Source organism: Delphinapterus leucas, chromosome 3, assembly GCF_059928025.1.
Source record: "Delphinapterus leucas isolate spDelLeu-1000000601 "Yukka" chromosome 3, BTC_Dleu_Yukka2, whole genome shotgun sequence".
Lineage (NCBI taxonomy): Eukaryota > Metazoa > Chordata > Mammalia > Artiodactyla > Monodontidae > Delphinapterus > Delphinapterus leucas.
Genome location: NC_143131.1, coordinates 131,431,178 through 131,456,092, shown reverse-complemented (window position 1 = coordinate 131,456,092; position 24,915 = coordinate 131,431,178). Strand labels below are relative to the sequence as shown.

The window sequence follows — 24,915 nt, the reverse complement described above, 5'->3', positions numbered from 1 at the left end:
GGGAGGAATGAGTAGTTTGGTCTTTCAGGAGAAGGACCTGAGTGTATACGAGGATCCCAAAGGTTGAAAAAGGCAGTCTGCATCTGTTAATACATTACGGGACCCAACGTCCCTAAATAGTACAAGAGGAAAGAGTGTTACTATGGTCTTCACATGCCTGTTTCTTTGTTCTGTACAATGATGCAAGAATTACATTTTCATGAGATTTTTCTATTTCAGATAGGAAAGCAGGAGAATAAAAAGAGAGAAAAGAGAAATGAAAACTTCAATGCCCACGAACACTATATTGATTAACAGGGCTGCAATCTTCTCCTTTTAACTTTTTCAATGAATAAGAGATGTATAAATGTCTGGATCTGGCCTTCCTGATCTTCAGAACTGTCAAGCATTGCCTGTTTTTGGCTATGAAAACTGGTAACATTTTAAGCCTCCGGTGTTTACAGATCTGAAGGTGCCTCTGGATTCAAATCAAACCAAAATTGGCTCTGGAGCTGTGGCTGCCTGATAAAGACGTGACTGAACCTTTCCGGGACTGGAAGTTTTGCAAGGAAATTGGGAAGAATTCCTGAAGTATTGATATCTTTTGCCAATGAGTCATTTCACAGCTGCCCATGGGTCTGGTGTTGGTTAGTAGGTTAGAGCTGATGCCTACTTTTTGGCCAATGTGCTTCATTAACCTGCTAGAACCAATATTATTTAGAGGAGCTGGCTAATATTTATGTAACCAAGCAGGACCCTATGGGGCCTTCCCAGGACAGACCCCCCCCGATACACCCCCATGTCCTCCACCTGCCTCTTCTTTGTAGAAAAGCTTTAGTCTCCCAGGCCCCCCACCTGAGTCTCAAAAGGCTGGCTCAGGATTTAATGATTAGGAAATGCGAAGATGCAGAAACTAACAATACTTGTTGGTCTGGGAAACTGGTAACAATTGAGACTATAAATCAGCCCCAGAGTCACTGAACTCTCAGGTCCCTGAAAGATACAAATAAAGGCCTGACACACATTCCTAAGTTATTTTTACAGGAAGCAGACCTCTACCAGAAAACTGCTGACCGCAAGCACAGAGACCTCAGACCGGGTGAAACCAGAACAGGGGTGACGCTTGAAGCTTCATCTTGATGCCAACCCATCCAAGAATTGTGTATGAGCTGATCATGCACCCTGCAGTCCCCTCCTTCACACTGCCTTCAAAATCTTTATCTCCTAACCAGCAAGTTGGAGATGGTCTTAGGACATTAGTCCACCATCTTCCCAGGTTGCTGGCCCCTGAATAAAGAGACTTTTCATTTCCTGCCAACACTTGTCTCCTGAGTATTGGCCTTTTGAGCGGCAAGCAGCTCAACTTGAGCTGGGTACCAGCCCTGTCCAGTTACACTGATTGTGCATGAAAACAGCAGAGCATACTTCCTTAGACGTATGGATGTATATCAGATGTCATGACTGAGCATTTCATATCTTTACCTAGCAGTTTTGTTGTTGTTTTTACCTAAAAGTTGTTTTATTTAGGGGGTGGGATATGGAGAGGAGGTGAATTCCTTGTACTTGGGTTTGAATTTTCTACTAAATGTGAATTTTCCCATTAGGCAAATGTTGGCTAAGAGGCTCCCAATAAAACTAAGTATAATATGTTTAAATTGCTTACAACGGTGTCTGGCACATGGTAAGTGCTATCTAGGTGTTACACAGCATTATTATTATTGCTATTACTGCTTCTTTCCCTCTATGAGGCAGACAAAACCAGCTCCTTCAGCTCCCCACTTACTGAGCTAAAAGAAGGATGGGAACAGGACTTGGATGGTTTGCACTCGATCAAGTGAGATACTAAGGGACCTCCTTCTTTTATTTCAGCCTCAAATCTCATTTCCCTCTAGGCCCTGAGTAAATAGCAATTCACGTCAGACCTAAGCTGGCAGAAAGGCCCAGGAGCTTTCTGAAGAAAGACTATGACAGAAGGGGGGCAGCTCTGTGGCCCTCTCCCTGGGGACCTTATTCCAAGGACCTCCAGTCACCTGCTTCATTGGGTTTTGCTTCCCCCCATTTAGTTTTTAAGGGAACACTAAAACAGTGGAGAAGGTTAGACTTTAATCCTCACAAGAAAATCAGGAGAGGATCAGCAATTTAGCAGAGTTTTGCTGCACCAAGTTTTTAAAATATAGAAGGCTTGCCTACTGTATAGAAGCATCACCTTTCTGAAAATATAATGCAGCTATTTTCCACTACAGAAACGATTCTTTCTCAAACATCAGAGCTTTTGATGCTTCAGATGCAATCTGAGCGATTTATTTGAATTTTTTTTTTTTTGCTATCCCAGTAAATCATTTATATAGTGCTTGATTCACAAAATCCTGGGTTTTTTTTTTTTAAGATGCACAAAATATACCATAAGCATATCGACTCTTGCATGCTGTGTTCTTGCCAGATAGCCACCAAAAGGTTTATAGATTTCCCCCATTATAAACTAATTGATATTCTGTAACAGCTTTAATCTTCTTAGCAGTTCTCTCCTTTGGAGTCTGAGGGGAGAAGCATTCAGGATGTTATATGAAAGGAGAAGAGAATCAAGAAACCTGTGGATTTTCTTAGTGATAAGACACCCTAGAGACTGGGCTGATACATAGGAAGTGTGATTCTTAAGGTTACGGAACCCATCGTGCGGAAGATGGATCCCTCTCGTCAAATGGGATGATTAACCAGGAGGAGACTCCTCTAAGGGCAGGTAAGCAGTTTAGGACACCCCCCATCGATCTCTCAGAGCCTCAGTTTTGTCATCTGTAAGATGGAACTGTTTCCCCTGCCTTCACGTTCCAAAGAAGGAACAATATTTCATTTCTGGGATGGCCAGGAGAGGGGACACAGGGCAGGCCAAAGTATGAATGCTCATGCTGCCCACACAGCCTGCTAATTTATGCTTTCCCTGCTGTGGTGAACTCACCGGTACAGGCTCTGCCCTGCCAGGGAGGCCCACAGCTCCTCGCTGCTCAGCCTGTTCCTGCATCAGTCAGTTCAGGAGCAAAGTGGTAGGGACAGATCCGTGTTGTGCTCTCTGGATCAGCCTCTCCAACAATACACCTAATATTCTGGAGTCATGTGAATCCTGTCTCTATCTCACAATTGACTCAGAGGAGGAGAGATGTGATAGTCATTTCACAATGACAAGGGGGAAATGACTGTAGAAAACTTAGTGGAAGAAACCTGGATACAAAGTTAAATATAACTGGATGTCCACTGCACAAAGCGTAATGTAAAGGGTCTAAATGTAGATTCACATTATGGATTATTGTCTAGCTAGTAAATAACAGATGAGTTAGCACTATACCTACTGACCTGAGGGATGTCTGTGATACATTAACAGGGAAAAAAAAGAAGAGCAATATATACAGTATGATCCCATTAAAAGGGGAGCAAAAACATGTAAAGATTAGGGGCAAAAGTTCTAGAATCAGAATGCATGGTTTTGAATCAAAGTTCTGCCTCATTGTCCTAAGTAGACTGGCCATTTACTTAACCCCTCTGTATCTCAGTTTTCTCATCTGTAAAATGGGGATAAAATATTACCTTTATTAAGTAGAAAAAGGAGGTTTGAGATCATTGAGTCCAGTGGTTTTCATACTGGGAATGACAGAAGCCACAACAGTGCTGAGGTGATGAATGGGTAAATGCACTGAGCACGAATGCTCAGTAAGTATTAGCTCTTGTTACTACACGTTAGTGTTATGATGCAGAGTGGTCTAGAAGGATACACACCAGACTGTTGACATGAGTTGCTTCAGTTGGCCTGCAACTAGAGGGGGATTGGGAGGGTATGAAAGAGAAAATGGAAATGAACAGACACTGGGAACCAAAGGACATGTTCAGAGGGCAGATTAGATGCTCAATAGCAAATGTCACAGGGAAGTGCAAATCCAAACAACAATGAGAAACCACTACACACCTATTTCAATGGCAAAAATCCAAAACGCTGACAATACCAAATGCTGACAAGGATGTGGCGCAACAGGAACTCTCATTCATTGCTGGTGGGAATGCACAATGGCATAGTCACTTTGGAAGACAGTTTGGAAGTTTCTTGCACAAGTAAACATACTCTTATCATATGATCCAGCAACTGCCACCTTCCTTGGTATTTACCTAAGTGAGCTGAAGACTTACGTCCACACAAAAACCTGTACGTTGATGTTTAGAGCAGCTTTATTCATAATTGCCCAAACTTGGAAGCTACCAGGATGCCCTTCAGTAGGTGAATAGATAAATAAATGGTGGTGCATTCAGACAATGGAATAGTATTCAGCACTAAAAAGAAATGAGCTACAAGTTATAAAAAGACATGGTGGAACATTAAATGCATATTACTAAGTGAAAGAAGCTGATCTGAAAAGACTGCATGCTGTCTGATTCCAATTTTATTAGACATTCTAGAAAAGGCAAAACTACTGAGACAGTAAAAAGGTTAGTGGGTGCCAGGGGTTAGGAGGGAGGGAGAGATGAATAGGCAGAGCACAGAGGATTCTTAGGGCAGTAAACTACTCCATATGATGCTATAATGGTAGACACATGTCACTATGCATTTGTCCAAACCCACAGAATATATAACACCAAGCGTGCACCTTAATATAAACTATGGATTTGGGGCGATAATGATGGGCTGCTGTAGGTTCATCCATTGTAACAAATGTACCCCTCTGATGCAGGTGCAGGACACTGATGAGGGAGTGGGTGTGGGGGGATATGTGCAGGGGGTGGAGGGGTGGATGGGAACTCTCTGTGCTTTCAGCTTAATTTTGCTGTGAACCTGAAACTGCTCTAAAAAATAAGGCCTATTAAAAAAAAAACACACACTGGGAAAGGGGAGAACCCTAAATGTTAACAGTAATTGCCTCCAGGTGATGAGGTGATGGATGGCTCTTTCTGCGCTTTCCACATTTCCGTCTTGACTCCTAGCCTGTGCTCATGATGTTCCCTCTGCCTGGAACATTCTTCTCCCTTCCCTACCCCAAGGAGAAGTATCTGCTTATCCTTAGGATCGAGTTCAGCTGCAATTTTTTCTGGGAAGTCTTCCCTGATCTTCTCCGTGCTCGACAGCACCTGGACCTCCACCAAGGGGCACATACTCCATGGTCTTATGATTGCCCCTTACCTTGTATGTTTGCCCTGCTGGATGTGAGCCTTAGAAGAGAAGTCTATTTTATTCCCGTTGTAGCCCCAGCACCTGCTGCAGCGACGGGCACAGAGTCATTTCATGAATATGAATGAAATCGGGACAAATGTAGGGAAAAACAAAATCAGCAGCACAAAACTCAAGGTGAAGAGAACCCAAACAATACAGTGAAAGTGGGGAATGGCCATCCCAACAGTTGTGGTGGTCCTGGAAGCAAACTAAGGCTTTGAGAGAGATGACAAGAAACGAGGAATAGATGCTGATGGGCTCGTGTCAAGAGTGGTACGTTGCAATGCAAATCAGGTCAGGGCAAACGGATCTCCTTGACGTGTCTCCAGGACTGGCATGGTGTGACAGCGCAGGTCAGAGTTAATAAGCCCATCATAGAAGGAAGACCTGGGACCTTGGTCTCAATGGTGAGAGCCTCTACCATGTGTACTAATGGGCCCTGCAATGTCCATACTCCCTCCAGCACCAATCACTGCCAACAATCTGTTGATAGCTCCACAAACGCTTGCTTGCTTAAGAACCTCCTTTCAGGGAACCCTTCCATGTGTATGCTTTTGTTTGTTTGCTGATGGGGAGCTGCGTTGGGGGAAATGATGTCAGTGAGATCATATCATAGCCTTTCGTTTCTGCACCTCATCATTCCAGGTGGCCCACAGTTCATCCAAAGACAATAATCCCATCCAGGTCTACATATCCTATTATTTTTGGAAAACCAATATTGTTTGGAAATGGGGAGGGGAAGGAGAATAGAAAGAAACGAATGAACAAAGACCCCTCTTGATTTTCCTAATAAAGATCTCCTATCTGGGCAGTGTAATCTGGAGGCAGGTCTGCCACCCTACACGCTCACCTTTCTCCCACTAGTGCAAAAACACCTCTATGTCCTCCTCATCCTCAAGCCAAGCCCCCATATTTGAAGAGCTTTTGGAGGCCCCTGGAAAACTCCGCAGTGCTCTGTTTGCAAGCAGGGCCAGGATTATTCCAGGGCCAACGTTTGCCTTCACTCTAGTCCCCAGTGCTGCCTGCACAAAGCTCTGGATCTTATTTTAAGAATTCATCTGCTCCAATTTTGTCTCCTACCCGAGGTCTCGACCCTCAGCCAAATTAAAATTAGTTGCCCTGAGGATCCTAGAAGAGACTCATTTCAGAGGAAAATGCCTTCTTCCAGGCAGCGCCAATCAAGCCTGTAGTTAGCATCTATGAATTTCAACTCTGAGAACTGCCTCTGCTCACGTGGCCCAGAGGAATCCGTCTTTCACGGTGGCCCATATTTGCCGTACTTGAGACAGGCCTCTCTAGAATTCTGAAGTTCTTTCTCTCAAATCTCATTTTTAAAACAATCACTGCTAAGTTTTTCTTCCAAAGCTGCCTTGAGAATTTCTTCTTGAAACAAGAAGAATGATTGCTTTTCTGAAGAACGCAGGTTGCAAAATCTGACAGCTAATGTGCAGGCAGGACTGAGGGGCAAGAGGTAAGAGTTCTCCTCTGCATTCCATGCCCGATTCACTGAGAAAAAAGGGCAACAGTCAGGGACCTCAGTTCTCATTCCTGTCTGTGAAATGGGACAGTATTCATTCTCTTCTCTATCTTATTAGGGTTTGGGGGCGGTACTGCATTGGGTTAATGTTTTTGCTCTCTGGAGAAATAGATGTTACTTGGTGAATGTCATTCGTATATAATTTACCTTTTCTTTCTCAAGGCTGTTACAGTCTTTTCTTATTGGGGGAGGGGGGATCACGTTATTTTCATCACTGAGTACAACACTGAGGAAATTGGGATATTGGAGCATAAACCGTTATGGTCCAGGATTGGTTGTGTTTGATAATGAGCTCTCTTTAGCAAGAAGTTTGCTCTTTAGTACAATGGAAAATGATGTATTGAGAAGCATCCTGGGGGGCAGAAAACAGTAATGTGCTTCTGCAGATGTTTCACATTAACAGCTAAGACGAGGGGACAGGCTGTACTGGGAGCGCAGAGAGGGGATTCTTGTCTCTTCTCTGCAACCAGCTGGCCATGCGCTCTTAGTTAAGCTTGTCCACTGCTCCAGGACTCAGGTTTCCCATCTGTACAATGAGTAGGCTGTTACATCTGCAATTTTCACACATTTTTAAGCAGTGGAGTTCCTCTTAGTGAACAATTTTCCAGAAACCAAATATGGACCATGCCAGGAGAGGTATGTGAACCCCACCTGCACCTGTGAGGTTCTTCACAGCCCTCACAGTGCTCCCTGACGCATTCCTGGGCCCCCTACTGCTCAGAGGCACATGTTCAAAGCCAGTAGCCTTGGATGACCTTGAAACTCTTTTCTAACCCAACAAGGAGAGCTGCTGTTTCTAATCTGGATGATGCCGGGTTCACTCTCCCTCTGGAGGACTAATGCCTTGTGATGCTCAGAGATGGATCCTGCCAAGTGTTATGGGTCTGCCCCATGTTTCAGAAAACAGGCGACAGGGACCTGAACCTGAAACCCAAAGACGTGGGCCAGCGCCGGTCACCAAAGGAACCTCTGTGTCTTCCACAGCCACATCTATCTCGCTGACTGAAGACGACCCTGTTGCGAGTGATGGTTTTCCCCGTGTGGGGATACAGCTGTAGCTGCCATATATTTTCCCTTCTTCTCTGCCCCCCTCATTCATTCATTCACTAATTCACAAACATTTATTAACCACAAATGGTCTAATGAGGAAGCCTGATAATGAACAGGTCAGCAAACAGCCCTGTGACCCTACGTGGAGAAGGGAGCACAGCGGCAGGGGCGGGGGACCGAAGTGAAGATGAAGAGGAGCCCGGCGCTTCCAGGATGTCCTGGCCGAGGGAAGAACACGAGAAGACCCCAAGGCAGGATGGAGCCTGGCGTGCTCCAGAACAGAAGGCCCTGCGGCGGCTGGTACACGAAGAAGGAGAGCAAAGTGCAGAGGGCAGTCCGCACGGCTGTGGCTCTCAAGAACCTGAGGGAAGGCTCGGGCGCTCACCCCGAGCAGCAGGGGCTGTGTCTGCGCAGCACAGTAAACGGACGTCAGTTAATGACTTGAGCAATATGCTCATTTATATTCATTTTCACCACCTGGCTGAGAGCCCGTGGCCTGCGGGTAGTGGGCCCAAACTGGGGGAAGGATGAGGTTGGGAGAGGAGGAGGGGTAAAGGACGAAAGGCAGGAAAGGCAACGGTAGAGCACGGGTCTGGGGCTCTGAGTCCACGGGTCTGGGTGTTCTGCTGACTGGCTGTGTGAGTCTGGGCCAGTCACCTGACCCCAACTCCTTGTCGGAGACGCAGAGACCCCAGGGCCTCCCTCAGAGGCTGTCGTCAAGAATAAATGAGATAATGTATGGGCCTGGCACATAGAAATGGTCCCCGGAATGGTGAATGGATGGGGAGACAGTTTAGGCGGAAGGTGGGACAATAGCACATTTTTTTAGTGCTTTACAATTTGCAAAGCCCTTTCACCCACGGAAAGGGGGAGACCATACCTCCATGTCTGTACATTTATCCCTGACACCCCCTCCAACAAACTAGCCGTAAATAATGTTAATAGTAATAATGATAATACCAAGCTTAAATGTTTATTTCTAATGTTCACTTTGTGCATTGTACTGTCCTAACTATTTGACATGTATTAACCCACTTAATAGTCATATTAAGAGGTAGATTCCCTTTTACAGATGAGGGAACTGAAGCACAGAGAGATTAAGTGACTGCGTCAAGGTCACAGAGCTAATAAGTGACAGGGCCAGGATCAAAGAGGTAATTATTGCTAAAGAATGGTGCTACAGACACAAGGAGACACACCCACAGGTGACTTCACAGACCTCACTTCAGGGACACAAATAAATCTCATATAATGGATGCTATTGTAACCATGGCGGAAGTACTAAGGGAACAGAGGAAACGAGCTCTGATCATTTAGTTGTCAAACATGTATTAAGCACCTACTATATGCCTGAGGAGTTGAGGATATGTAGTGAACAAGACTGATGGGGTAGTCCCAGCTCTCAGAATGTGGAATCTGGTAGAGGAAACATACAACAGGCCAATGTTTACACACACAATGCTCACATGTTACACTTATTTATATTTTAATTCTGATGTGATAAGAGCAAAGAAGGAAAAGTAAAGGGTCCCATGACAATGAGTGTATGTCAAGAGTTAGGGGAGAGGGCTTCCCTGGTGGCGCAGTGGTTAAGAATCCGCCTGCCAATGCAGGGGACACGCGTTCGAGCCCTGTTCCAGGAAGGTCCCACATGCCGCGGAGCAACTAAGCCCGTGCACCACAACTACTGAGCCTGCGCTCTACAGCCTGCGAGCCAGTTACTGAAGCCTGGGCACCCAGAGCCCGTGCTCCATAAAAAGAGAAGCCACTGCAATGAGAAGCCCGCACACTGCAATGAAGAGTTGCCCCCACTCACTGCAACTAGAGAAAGCCTGCGTGCAGCAACGAAGACCCAATGCAGCCAAAAATAAATAAATAAAATAATTTTAAAAAAAAAGAGTTACGGCGAGAATTAGAGGCTGAGTTCAAAATGTGTGTGTATGTATATGTGTGTACACACACACCCCGCCGCGTAAGTGGGGTGTAGTACTAAAACGGGGCAGCAAGCAGCTCAGCTTTGATTATTCTGGAGTGTACTTAGATTCCCTCTCTTCACTACTTATTAGTGCCTCTACAAGAAAGTGAGAGAGGAAAGGGCTTCTCTTGATTTTCCTGCAAGTGGTGAAAGCTCTGATACAAAGAATAAGCTCGAGACCATTGGCTGGAGGGCAAATTCTTCTTGGATTTCATTTCTGGCTCCACCTCTGTGTCTCTTAAACCCATGGGTAAGGCCCATAGCGAAGAGGCTCTGCAGTGTGGTCTAGTGGTTAAGATCACGTGCGTGGGGTCAGACAGATGTGACTTGGTCACCACATCACCATCTAAGAGCTGTGTGACCAAGGGCAAGTCACTTAATCTCTCTGAGCCTCAGTTTCTGCATCTGTAAAGTGGTGTGGCAGACACTGTAGGTGGGCTGTCCTGATACCTTCTCTAATCCACTTCTTTTCCTATTTCTACTAAAGAGGCCAAAAATCAGAACACTCACGTTCCCAGCCACCCTTGCAGATATGGGCGCCCAAATGTCAGAGTTCTGGCCAAAAGTCTCTGGGGAGACTTTCCTGAATAAGAAGGCAGTCTTCCAAGGAAGAGGCTTTGTTCTCTTTGCCCTTCCTCCTTCTTCCTGCCTGGAAGGTAGAATTCCCAGAGGTACAGCAGCCATTTTGTAACCATGAGGATGAGGAAGTGGGAAAAGAGAAGAAGTCTGGTTCTCCAATGATAGACTCGAGCAGCTGTACCAATCCTGGATCTCATTATCAAATGAATGAATAAATGAATAAACCCCTTACTTGTTTGAGCTATTATTTAAAGTTCTCTATTATTTGCAGTTTAATGCACTTCTACGTTGATACAAATGGGATAAAAACAGAACCTATTTCATGGGTCGTTGTGAGGACTAAGTAAGATAACTTGTGTTCAGTGCCAGGCTCATGGCCTCAAGTATCAGTACATGGTGGCCCATATGCTGGCGCTGCTGAAGATGGGAAAACCTACCACCCCTTTGGCAAGTCACTGAACGGAGTATGGAGGGTGGGAAGCTGGGTGAAATGGGCCCTACCTCGGTCACTGAAGTCGTCCACCAGGACAATCTCGGCGATCAGCTCCGGGGGCGAGCGGTTCAGCACGCTGTGAACAGTGCGGAGAAGGGAGGACCAGCCCTCGTTGTGGAAGGGGATGATGATGCTGGTGTTGGGGAGCGTCTCCAGGTAGCGTTTGCTGTTGCAGCTAGAGGGAGACACGGGGGGACAGGGAGAGGACAGGTTCAGCTCTCATGTTGCCAGGAGAACTCATGCACGTGGTTCAGTTAACTGCAATTCCTACTTCCTCTCCAGGCTTCAGGCAATGAGTGAAAGCTGGGGACATCATGGTCACTTCACAACTTTCTTCTACTTGGCATCCCAAAGTCCTGCCTCTAATCCCTGCACACAGAGTGCACAGGGATATACACACACACACATGACCCCCCCACCCAGCTCTGTACACGAGCAGTTACAGAACAACAAACCCCAACAGTGACGGAGCAGCACCGGGGTTTGGTGCTTTACATGCACTAACTTGTTTATGCCTCAATTGTGATAGGAACATGGTTGTCCATCCTCATGATTCCATGTAGAAGATAGCCCTTCAGTAACACTCTTGTCTCTCTCCCCACCCCTTGCACATTCCTCTCTACGGAGGAGAAACCATGTGTCCTTAAACCTGGAAGAATAAACTGGGCTTCACTGGCTTGGCCCCTCTTCTCTCCCTCCCTGGGCTCTGTGGGCAGAGGGCACATTTTCTCCTTTGCTTTCCACCAGCCCCATGGTAAGCTTGGGGGCAGAAGGCCCTGTTCCTGTGGGCCTTTAATATCATGGTAATACCCCAGAGAATTAACATAGTTACTTAGTATCAGCAAATATTTAGCTGGTGTTCAAACTTCCCTGATGTTTTTGTGTCTGGTTTGTTTAAATCTGCATCAAGACAAGGCCCACATTACTGCTTTTAGCTGATGCATCTCCTAGGTCTCTTTTCCCCTTACCATTTGTTTAAGAAACTGGGTCATTTGTTCTATAGTATTTCCCACAGTCTGCATTTTGCTTCCTGCATTGATGTGGTGTCTCTCAACATGTTCCTCTGTCTGCCCCACTTTGCCTCCTGTAAACTGGTAGTTAGATCTAGAGGCTTGACCTAATTCGATGAGATATTCTGGCAGCCTCTTTATAGGTGCTGGTGTCAGCATTCCTTGGGAAACACATAATGTCCAGTTGTCTTTCCTTTTGTGATGTTGGTGGCCAAAGATGATTTGCATCTAAATCCTTTATTTCATGAGGGGTTTGCAAAATGGTGATTTCTAAAGCTATCATTCTTTCTTTACTAGCTGGAATACTTCCATGGAGAAAAACTTTACCATGTCAACTATTTGGCTACACTGAAATATAGGAAAGATAGGCTAAGTTCTTGATTCTTAATTTACCGATTTTCAGAAGGACCTGGTTCCCTAGCATCCTCCAAAGATGGCCAATTATTTGTTTTCATTATGAACTCATAATTTTTAACATAATTAATATGTTTCAATTCAACGCTAGTATTATTCTTCTTGGTTCCCAAATAAGCCTATTTTTAGCCCAAGGCGGTCTTCTCAAGTTGGCTCCTAGTCCTTTGCACATGGTCACAGAGTACTGACAGCTTCTTTGTTTTCTGACAAAAGGTATCAAAAGATTCTCCAGGCTCAACTTGTATGTTTCCTGCTCTAACCTGGAATCAACCATTCTGCCAAGGAACCCTGGCTCTTTAATATTATCAACATAACCATTTGGATGCTGCAATATGGGCACTAAGTGCATTCATTACTATTATGTTGGTTATGGCTTCTACGCCTTTACGGTGGTCAGCACTACAAATATATTTTAATAGATGAGTTTATGCTAAAATTTCATATATATATACAATTTCATAAACATAAAATTACAGAGTTTTACTAAACCTTAATTTTATATTGTATCTCTTTTTTATTGAGATATAATTCACATACCATAAAATTCAACATAAAATTCACCCTTTTAAAGTGTATAACTCAGTCATTTTTAGTATATCCACAAAGTTGTACAACCATCACCACTATCTAATTCCAGAACATTTTCATCACCCCCCAAAAGAAACTTCATATCTATTAGCAGTCACTACCCATTATCCACTGCCCCCAGTCCCTGGAAATCACTAATTTGTTTTCTGTTCCCATGGATTTTCCTATCCTAGACATTTTATACAAATGGAATCATATAACATGTAGCCTTTGTGTCTGGGTTCTTTCACTTAAGCATAATATTTTCAAGGTTCATTCATGTTGTAGCATGCATCAGTACCTCATCCTTTTTCATGGCTGAATAATATTCCACTGTACAAATACAACACATTTTATTTATTCATTCATCAACTGATGGACATTTGGGTTGTTTCTACCTTTTGGCTATTATGAATAATGCTGCTGTGAAAATTCATGCACAAGTTTTGGGGTAGACATATGTTTTCAATTCTCTTTGGTATATATCAAGGAGTAGAATTGCAGGCCATAAAGTAACTCCATGTTTAACTTTTTTTTTTTTTTACGGTATGCAGTCCTCTCACTGTTGTGGCCTCTCCCATTGTGGAGCAAAGGTTCCAGATGCGCAGGCTCAGAGGCCATGGCTCATGGGCCTAGCCGCTCCGTGGCATGTGGGATCTTCCCAGACTGGGGCACGAACCCGTGTCCCCTGCATCGGCAGGCGGACTCTCAACCACTGCGCCACCAGGAAAGCCCCCATGTTTAACTTTTTAAGGAACTGCCAACTGTTTCCAAAGTGACAGCACCATTTTACATTCCTACCAACTATGTATGAGGGTTCCAATATCTTCACATGCTCACCAACTCTTGTTATTGTCCATCTTTTTGATTATAGCCATTCTAGTGGGTGTGAAGTGGTATCTCATTATAGTTTGGCTTGCATATTCCTAATGATGAATGATGTTGAGCTTATTTTCATGTGCTTATAGGCTATTTGTATAACTTCCTTGGAGAAATGACTAGTAAATATGTATTTCATTTTCATATTGTTCCTTGCTGGTGTACAGAGATATAATAGATTTTTTATATTGAGCCTGTGTCTTGCAACCTTGCTGAACTTATTAGTTCTAATGACATTTTTTTGGTGTGGATTCCTTAGGATTTTCTATACACAAGACAGTGTCATCTGCAAATAGATAGTTTTACTTCTTTCTTTTGAATCTAGATGCCATTTATTTCTTCTTCTTGTCTAACTGTCTAGAAACTCCAGTACAATGTTGAATAGAAGTGGCAAGAGCAGACATCCTTGTTTTGCTCCTGACCGTAGAAGGGAAAGCTTTCAATCTTTCACCATTAAATACAATGTTAATGTGCGTTTTTCATCAATGCTCTTTATCAGGTTGAGGGAACTCCCTTCTATTCTCAGTTTGTTGAATGTTTTTATCATGAAGAAGTGTTGGATCTTGTCAAATGCTTTTTCTGCATCTACTGATATAATCATATGGGTTTTGTTCTTTATCCTATTAATATAATGTATTACATTTATTGATTTTCATATATTGAACCAACCTTGCATTCCTGGGATAAATCCTATTTGGTCATGGTGTATAATCCTCCTTATATGTTGCCAAATTTGGTTTGCTAGCATTTTGCTGAGGATTTTTGCAGCTATATTCATAAGGGATATTGGTCTGTAGTTTTCTCTTCTTGTTAGGTTTTTGTCTGGTTTTACATATTCTAACTCTTTTGCTAAAAATCTAGGTTCTTAACATTAACAGTTGCTTGTTTTTTTCCTATAACAGTTTCAGAAAAGCAATATTAATATTATTTCTAACAATATGATTACAGAAAATTTAAGATTCCTTTTGTTCTTCATTTCTTTTCATCTTTGGGGTATATTTCAACAGAGATATTAGGGATTTTCCCAGGGCCCAGAAAAGGGGAGCTGAGGACCAGGCAGGCCAAGAGGGAATAACAAAGCTGCCCACCTTGGGACTTCCCTGGTGACGCAGTGGTTAAGAATCCGCCTGCCAATGCAAGGGACACAGGTTCGAGCCCTGGTCTGAGAAGATTCCACATGTGCAGAGCAACTAAGCCCGTGCGCCACAACTACTGAGCCCACGTGCCACAACTACTGGAGCCCGCGCACCTAGAGCCTTTGCTCCGCAACAAGAGAAGCCACCACAATGAGAAGCCTGCGCAACGCAACTAAGAGTAGCTCCTGCTCGCGGCAACTAGAGAAAGACCGCGTGCAGCAACGAACACCCAATACAGCCAAAAATAATATATAAAATTAAATATTTAAAAATATATAATATATGTGATAAAATCATTAGAGGAATGTTAATTGCAGAATCTCGATGGTGGGAATCTCGATGAGTGTTCTGTGTGCAATTCATTCAAGTTTTCTTTGACAATTTTCAGAAAGAAATGGTGGGAGGAAAAAAACAGGTCAGGGTCCACGGACTCCTTAGCTTTAAATTCTACCTCTGCTAGCAGCACCAAGGGAAGCTGGGGGGTAGGATAGGGCAGGAATGAACCCATGGTGTCTGGCTGTGAGCCCAGTTACAGCTGCACGGACCGAGTGCCCCTAATTCTGGCAGTCCAGTATTGATGGACAGACAGGTCAGTCTCTCTCTTTCCCCTTCTTTCATGTCCCCTCTTGCTCCTGCATCTGGCTGGGCTGCTTTTATCCAGGCCCCACCTCCGGGCCCTCCTCCGCCCCTTCCCCCACCTCTCTAACCCCTTTGATCATTTCAGCCAGTCTTCTGGGGGAGCCTTTGCCAACTTCATTATGTCGACCTTTACAAATGAACGAAAGCACCTCTTCTCAAAAATCCCTTTCCCTTAATTTGGCTGCATCCTCTGTGGAAAAGAAAGACAGGTAATATCTCATTTTCTACAAGAGTTCCTGCCTTCCATCCAATTTTGCAGGAGGCTCACTCGTTGCGGCAGGGTTGGAGGGGGGGTTAGCTGTAATAAATTGCCTGGAGTCCATGGGGTGAAATACAACAGCGTTATTATGGCGCAGAGAGCCCTGGCTCTCTTGAACCCCAGAGCTGGGGCCCACAGCCTGCAGCTAGATACACAAACACCATCATGTACTAAGGGAAGCAGACGATGCGACAACAGACTAAATTCACTTCTAGATTAACCCAATCCTGGATTTAAAAATTATTCAGAACTTAAATAAAAGGCTCAGCCTTGATCATGTGCTTCTGGGGAGGCGAGGAGGGTCTACTCTTTTTCTCCCTCCTCTAACCATCCACTCATTTATTTACAAAATAAACACAAAATGGCACTTCAACTTTTGCCACAGGCACTAGTCATTAGTTTGGTCCCAGCTTAGGCTACTGGTTCAAATAAAAAATTGTGTGCCGTGCTCAAATGAATCTCTCCAGTATCCAGCAGGAAACTTGGCTCCACAGACTCGCCCCCAGGCACCTCCCTGTTGGGAGACCGTGTGAAAAGCCCCATTTCTCCTCCTCTTATTAGGCCTCAGATCGCAGCAGAGGAGGCCTGGGGGTGGCAGGGAGGAAGAGAGAAGGCCACCACCCACCCCAGTGACACCCCCATCTTAGCGTCACCTTTAAGACCTGTCTGCATGCTGTGCCTTAAGATCTCAACACTGGACAGCAGAGTATGCTCAGTCCTTGTATGCGTGATAAACGCAAAGCATCCCTTTGCCCGATGCCTTCAGAGTGTGGTCTCCGGGACAGGGCAACTGGGGCACTGCTCCCAATGCAAAGAGGCTGGGTTTGGCTACGACCAGACAATAATAACCTCCTCCTTCCCCAGTTCATCGTGCCTGATGGTTTATAGCACACTCTCCCTTTTTTCTAAGCTGCACCAACCCCTGGGAGGGAGACAAACCTGGGAGTGCTAACCCCATTCTCCACATGAGGAAATGGAGCCCCTAGTGGAAAGTGACTTGGATCCAAGCCTCAAATCTAGAGAGTATTTACTTAAAATAATGCTTATAATATTTTTCTTGATGACAAAAGTGGTTAATTGCTCACTATGAAAGGCTGGAAAACACAGAAAGGCTAAAAGACAACTGCTAATGACTTCAACATCTTGACACCGGAGGCTGGCCTCCGTGAAACATTTAGGGTATGTCTTCCTCCAAGCTCTTCTATGAACAAATATTTGTTTCTACAACACGGCACATGGCACACTGACTTGATGGCCTCCCAGTGTCCATGGGTCCCCAGATACAGAGTGGGGTCCAGAGACACTTAGAAGGGGCCTTGCGGGGGCAGGGACGGGCAGAGCGATGCCCTCACAGAAGGTCAAAGCAGGGACACATGACATTTCCACCACATGACATCAACCTTGGTGCCCCCCTGGCTCAGTATTTCTGGCCCCAGGAGACACCATAAAGGAAGAGGCAACTGTGGTATTTCAAACCTTACGACTATGAGCTGAGTGCAAAACATCCCACCGCTTGCCCAAGCACTTCCCTTGTTATCTGGTTCACAGTCTGATGAGGTCCCAACCTCAACAGGACAGAGTTGAGTTAGATGTTCACGGCGTGAGGACCAAGAGGCACGGTCAGGGGTGCTTCTTGACACACTTCGAAGTGGTGAAAAGAGTAGAAACAGAGTGAATGTTCATCAATGGGGAAAGATTAAATAAATGATGAAAAATTCGAACTACAGAGTACTGATAGCAGTTAAAAAATAAGCTGGAAGATGACAATGATTATAACAGAATATATCTGTTAAGGATTTCTACTATGTTGGGCATAATAAGCACTTTGTAAGCACTTTCTATGCATTAAGTCATTTAATTGTCACAATGCTCTTATGAGGTAGGGACTATCTTACGCCCATTACAATGAGGCGCAAACAAAGCAGAGAGGTCAAATAACTTGCCTTAGGTCAAACAGCTGGTAAGAGCTGGAGCCTGGATGAAACCCACCTGTCCTGTATACATAAATATTTTTATAGAGGTAATGTACTATTAATTATACAAGCAAAAAGAAGAATGAATAGATAAAAAAACAAAAACTGAGGGAACTAGGTAGGAGTCTGAAATCCTGGCTTCTGGTTTCTGCTCTGCCATGCAACATTCCAAGTCCCATCTTCTTGCCGTACCCCGGGTTCCCCTTATGTTGATAAGGGAGCTGGACAAAGGGCAAGTCTGGCGTGCCTGCTCTGTATTCCTTCTCCTTCTTTTGGTAAGAGCATCCTGATTCTCCTTGGGGAATCTCCCAGCCCTCAATTTCACAGGGTTTGCCGGAGGTCCTTGCCTTGCATTGAGGGTGGGCAAGAGAGCCTGGCTCAGCCAGAGCATCGCAGCTCCACAGCCCCTGTGGTTGGTTCAGGGATGGGCACCTGTAAATCAGAGTAAATCTTGGCTGAGACAGCTGGGAGAGAGGGAAGCTCTTTTTTGCTGAAAATGAACGTGGGAGGATAGAAGTCTGATCTGCCTGGGGCCACCATACAGACTGTTTCCTATCTTAAAATGAAGTTAGCAGAACAGAAAACAGAGCCAAGAGTTGGAGAAAGAGGTTCCTGCTGGCATCACTTAGGGACCTGGATCCAGCTCTGGCAGAAGCCATCGCCTACTCCTGGCCTTTTCAGTTATGTGAGTCAATACATTGTCTTTTCTTCAGTCAGTTTGAGTTAGGTTTCTGTCACTTGTAACTATTAAGGATTTTGCTGATATAACTGGATCATCTCTAAGCCCCATCAGTCACATGAATCTGTTTTGGAACTAAGGATGGCTTTTGAAGGACTGAGGCAGAAACTTCCCAGGTGCTCCCTCTGACCTGAAGGGGGCAGCCTCTCTCATGCTGCAGGAAGAGAACTTTGATCATTCACTGACTAGGAGAAAGTGGCCTGGGCTGAGGGCTGAGGTGGGGGGTGGGAGGCAGTAGGAGGACTCACTGGGGATTGAGCAGTTGAATATTCCCTAAAGGATTCTGAGCCCTTGGGCATAAAGATGAATCGAATATACTGGCCCTTAACATGTACCCTCAGGGTTTAATGCTGGAGCACTAGAATAAGAAAGAAAAGAAGTCAAAATCAAAGGGAAGCATTTCAAAAATTTTCTCTCCAAGTCAACCTTGAAAAAGAACAATCCAGTCATTTTGAAGGGAATATAAAAAAAAAAATTTAATTCCCTAACATGGGACACTATCCACAGACCAAATTGAAATGCAAGTCCAGGGACTTCCCTTGTGGTCTAGTGGATAAGACTCCCTGCTCCAATGCAGGGGGCCCGGGTTCGATCCCTGGTCGGGGGAGCTAGATCCCGCATGCATACTGCAACTAAGAGTTCGCATGCTGCAACTAAGGGTCTGCATGCCACAACTAAATAGCCCGCATGCTGCAACTAAGAGTCTGCATGCCTCAACTAAGGAGCCTGCATGCTGCAACTAAGGAGCCCACATGCCGCAACTAAGACCCAGCGCAGCCAAAATAAATAAATATATTTTTTTAAAAGAAGTGCAAGTCCATGAACACACCCAATATTGTATGTGCCTAAGGGAGCAAGAGTGCTCTGGGCCTGGGTTCAAATCCCGACTGTGCTACTCTGCAGCTGTGAGACCTGGGGCAGCTTTCCATCCTTTGCTGAGACTCAGTTTGCTCATCTGTGAAGTGGGGATGGTAACACCAGGAGGATGACAGGAGAACTAGGTGAGAATGGACAATTAAAACAGCCACAAGGAGGGAGAAGTAGCTAGCTCCAGCCTTGCAGACAGGTAAATGTGGAGGAGAACTCATAGCAAAGAGAATGTTCCTGATTTCAATCCTCTTGGAATCAGGGATGGCCATCCCAGGAAAGGGCAAGGGGCTTCAGTAAGGGTACTTTCCAAGGTGGAAACTGTGGTAAGGGAAGGGACATGAGCTGAAGAGACCCTCAGATCCGGATTCAAATCTCACCTTTGTCACTTAGAAGTGTGTCACTTGCGGAAGGTCACAGCCTCCCTAAGCCTCAGGTTCCATGTGGGTAAAACGGGGATATAACTCTTTCCTATTAAGGCTGTCCCAAGGAATAAATGACATACCATATGTGAATGTACCTGGTATAGCACCTGGCTCAGACATGTGAGTTTCCACCTCCCCGAGGCCACGGTGTAGGTCATTTTCCAGCAAATGGTTTAAGTTCAAAATTCTGAAATTCTCCCCTCTGTATTTTATATAAAGGACAGTTCCTTATAATACAACATTCTCAGGAAGACTATGTCTTATGGGCTCTGGAGTCCCCAAGAAGCTTAGTGGAAGTTATAAATAGCTCCAGACTCTGGAACAAAAGGAAGAAACTGGATCTTAGTGGGCAGAGTGTGAAAAACTCCTGCCCTTCACCCTCATCATCCCTCCAGATGCAGGTTTGGGCCCTCTCCTGACATACCCGACAGCAAGCCTTTTCTCTACAGCTGAGGCTCGGCTCCCCAGCCCTTCTCTCCCGCTCTGTGGGGGATGAGACAGGCGTGGGTTTCTCTTTAACACAGTCTGGCTGGAACCAGAGGAGCCGGAAAATTAGTGTGACAGCATGTGCTGAGGCTGACATCTTTTTGAAGGTCCTTTTCCATTTAGGGGAGCCTTTGCTGCACCCACCTGCTCTTCCCTCCTCTCAACAGGCAGTTAAGAGAATAACAAAGTGTATTAGTATTAATTATGCACCTCTGCACCACCAGTTCATCCCGTTTTGTGCCCCCTAACCTGTACCAGAGACTTCCGGTACGAGCAGTATTTAAAGGATCTTGGTTTGTGCAGTCTTTGCCTCTCCCTTTGAACTCACATTTTGGAAAGCCCTTTGCTCAGATCATATCTAGTTTTGAGAATGGTGTAAAAACCACAACAACAACAGCAAAAATTTTTAAAGCACACAGCAAAATCCAACAGTTTCTTCACATGGCTGTCCCACATGATAAAACTGGTCCTTCTGCAGACGTAACATGCAACGTGTTCCCTGTGCTCAAACTTTAAACACAGGCTGACAGCAGGAAGGAGGAACTCTGGTTAATCAATACGGTAGGTGAGGTCAAGAGGCCTGGAATTATCAGCATGAAATAACCACCGTAAGGACCACACCTCCCGTTAGATGCCAGATGCCAGGCCAACAAGGTTAGGAGGAAATGGGCTTTAATATCAAGATTCTTCATGATTCATGACAAGAGGAGAAAAGAAGAAACTAAAATGTAAAGAAACATGTTCAAGGATGTTTTTGCCAGTGTTTCCAGAATGGAAACAACCTGTATGCCTGTCAACAGAGCAATGGTTGAATTTATGAGATTCCTGTGTAACATTATACAGCTATTAGAAATGTCTTAGAAAAGTGACCATAATATAAGCAAAAAAAACCTACCTGTAGAATAAAATACATATGGTATGACCACATTTTTGTGGGGGAAAAAAACCCCAAACCAAAAAACCCCAAACCTCTTGCTATGTCTCCATATGTTGCATAAACAAAGGAAAAGTCTACAGAATGCTAAACTGATACCATTCACTACCTGGGCAGATTCAGGGTTGCAGGTGGCTGGCTGGGTGGGGGCACTATTGATTTTGTCCCTCAAAAAGATGTGGAGAAGGAGGCTTACAATCGGGAGGGAGTTATGTTCTAGTCTATGTCACATTGCTCCTAAGCTGAGCTGCTTCGCTTTTCTTATCATCATTCTGCCTGTGATACCATCTTAATGAAGGGGGAGAATTGATAATTGTCTTTATCTTCTAGTCATTATTCTCTTTTTCCTTAAACCCTTTCGAGGGCAATACCACTTAGAAATCAAACTCACCTCTGTAACCAATTTTACTGAGGGCGATTTATCTGCTCCTGGACAAGCATATGTTACCTTCAGCAGCGGGAGTGAAAGGCAACTCAAGCAGTGTCTGGGCTGTGTCCATTTATCTAGCCAACCCTGCTCGCTACGCCTGGCCCAAGAACCTTCATGCACAAAGGATTCGAATGTAAAAATGTCTGCTTCCTTCCCTGTGAGGAATGGGTCTCGGTCTTGTGTGATGCAGCAGAAGGAGCACAGGCTGGGGTCCAGGTGTGAGTCTCCTTTGCCTTCTACAGGCTGTGTGAACTGGAGCAAAGAACTCAGCTTCCCCGAGGTTTAGTGTATGCATCTGTAAAATGGAGCTAGTAATCCCTGTTAGACACAAACGATTTCAGAGAGGCCAGAATCACAAAAGAGTTGTGACAGAGTTTTTGTAAATGAGAAAATGATGTTGAGACATAAAGGAAAGAAAAACGTCGTCACACCAAACCTCAAAGTGGGAACAAGTGAGCTGAGGCTGTGTAGTGCTCAGCACGATGCCTGGCACAAGCACTAGATAAATGGCAGGTGTTGTTATTATTCATGGAGAACACAGCACCCATTTCAAGAAGACTTAGAAAACGTATCTGTTTGCAGAAATGATAAAAGAACACAAACCACACAACAGCTCATGTGGATGTCGAGTGCTTTTCACCCAGCATAAATCATATGGGATACATGCCCGTTTGATTTTCAGTTGACAGGCAGCCATTTTTATGTATAAGCCATTTATCTCCGTAATTTCACCAAAAGGCTGAATTCACTGAAATCTGTTTTAAAAATTACAAGAAAAGGAGTCAATTTGAGAAAGTTTATTGGCTGCCATTTCATTTTAAGGCTTATGAGCACCTTTAAATCCCAATATTAGGTCTGATGGATCAATAACTGCTGTCTTAGAAGAAACACTATTGCTCAGAAGAGAGAAATTTAATTTCAGAGGAGAGCCGACTGAAGTTTCCTGTAGAACCAGTGATGCTACAAAGAAACCTGGACTTTCTCCTTTCCCAGCTCACAAATCATTCAGGCTACAGCCTCCTTCTGCCCCCTGCCCCTCCCTACACAACTGCCTTGCTAACAACCTGCCAAACTAGGGAGTCTGGATCTCTCTCATCCTGAGGATCTCTGGGGCGCTAATCTTACACTCAAGCACTCCATTACAGGAGTGTCAAGTGAGCTTACTCCACCATACAAATCAAGATAAAAAGGGTAAGAACTGCTAATACATACTAAATGTATCTTCCAAGCCTGTCACTGTTGTACAGAGGGTCTGACATACCTCCTGGCACTGTGGGGGTGGGGGGTGGGAGATGGGTGGGCACAGACTCCAGCCATTCACTCCCATTGTAGATGGCAGAAGGTGTGCACCACCCTCACTTTGACCTGAATGTGGCACACAAACTATCATCCTGCACACCACACCACAGACCACAGCTGATCCTGGGTCATTTTTAGATTTACTGTCTGTTATGCCTCAGACATTTTTTGCTACTCAAGGAAAGTGAGTTAATTAAAACCACAATATAATGTATAATATAATCAAAAAAGGATCCCACCACCATTTCCATTTTTCACAACACAAATGGCATCATTTATTCAACCGCCTACTTGACATCATCGTTTGGATGTTTTTAGAACATCTTAACCTTGACTGAAATACAAATCTTGATTTCCCCCAAGCCTGCTCTTCCCAAAGTCTTCGTTTCTGTAATGGCAACCCCATCTCCCCAGTCGCTCTTGCCAAAAACCTTGGCGTTATCCTTGATTCCTTTCTTTTTCTCATATCTATACTGTCTGTAAGTAAATTCTGTAGTCTCCATCTTCAAAGTATATCTAGAATGCGGCCACTGGTAATCTCTACTCCCACCGTGGTCTGAGTCTGTAATATACCCCTAACTATTCTCCCTGTCTCTACCCTTGGCCACCTCAGTCTATTCTAACATAGCAACCAAAGGGATCCTTCGAAAGTGAAAATCGGATCATGGCGCTCTCTGCTCAAAACCCTCCAGGGATTCCCATCTTACTCACTTTGGTAAAAGCCAAAGCCCCACCATGACCCTGACACTCCTCCAGCCTTGCTTCTCATCTCTCCTCCTGGCTCACTGGGTACCACAGCCAAGCATGATGGTCTCAGGGCCTTTGTACTTGTTTCCTCTGCCTGCAGGGCTCTTCCCCCAGTTAACTGCCTTGTTAGGCCCCTCACTTCTTCATTTCTCTGTTCACATGTCATCTTATCAGCAAAGCATTCCCTGACCACTGATATAAAATACACCTTATTCCCATCACTTTTTTTTTTTTTTTGGCCGTGCCCCACGGCATGTGGGATCTTAGTTCCCCAACCAGGGATCGAACCTGCGCCCCCCTACAGTGGAAGTATGGAGTCTTAATCACTGGACCGCCAGGGAAGCCTCTCCCATCACTTTTTCTACTTCTTACTTTGCTTCTTTCTTTCCCTACATCACTGGAAAATAAATATATTGATTTGTTTGTTTATGACCTCCCCAGCCCAGTAGAATGTAAGCTCTAGGAGGGAAGGAAATTTTGCCCATTTTGTTCATTGCTGTTTTCCCAGGGACTAGCCTACACTAGTAGGCTAGGAAGTAATAAACACACATGGTAGGCACCCAATAAGTATTTGCTTAATTAATGAGTGAATGACTTGCAGAGAAACTTTCAACTGACTAATAGGCTTGAGATCTCTTCAAGGCAGGGACTGACATTTGATCATTTTAGTATAAATGAGTAGGAGGAGGCTGCATTTTGGTGGGCAACAGATTGGGGATGGAGGAATGAGAAAGGAGCCCTTAACACACATACACGGTTGCCTTAAATTCCTGATTTAATTAACTCTGAATACATTCATGAGGTGTCCATGCAGCAGGAGCCCAAGAACACAGACAGCAGCTCTGCCAACAGCTTCCTTTGGTCCCCTGGGGTCCCATGAATGCACAACTGGTGATGCCTTCTGGGCCAGAAAAACTCAATTCTTTTACATCCCAGGCCTTTCCTGCTTGAGCTTTCATCACCATTCCAGAAGATTCCCGGTCTGTTTCTGCAGATATTTATAAACATCAGGCTTTCCTGGTTCTCAACCCCCAGCAACACCAAGGCCACACTATCATGGGAGGAAGGTGGTGGTCCCTCAATAGGTTCTCAGCCTCTAGCTCTTCTGGGTCCAGGGAGCGATTCCCCTTCAGTGCTCTCCCTCTTCCTGATTCCCTACCCTTTTATCCGGATGTTGTGGATACTGCAATGCTTAGCAAACCACGATAACAAATCCATTTCCAACTGGATTCTATTATTTCTAATAGGTTTTTGGTGGAGTCTTTAGGGTTTTCTGTATATAAAATCATGTCATTTACAAATAGTGACCATTT

At 44.7% G+C, this 24,915-nt stretch overlaps 1 protein-coding gene across 7 annotated transcripts in view; it reads right to left on the bottom strand.

Moving 5' to 3' along the window:
* GALNT10 (polypeptide N-acetylgalactosaminyltransferase 10) overlaps positions 1 to 24,915 on the bottom strand; it is a 227,749-nt gene that overhangs the window by 79,319 nt on the left and 123,515 nt on the right. For all 7 annotated transcript variants that reach the window (XM_089909593.1, XM_022590207.2, XM_089909595.1 and 4 more), the window contains one exon: positions 10,807 to 10,973. In XM_089909593.1, the coding sequence (XP_089765719.1) occupies positions 10,807 to 10,973 (167 nt within the window). The remainder of the gene's footprint in view (positions 1 to 10,806; positions 10,974 to 24,915) is intronic.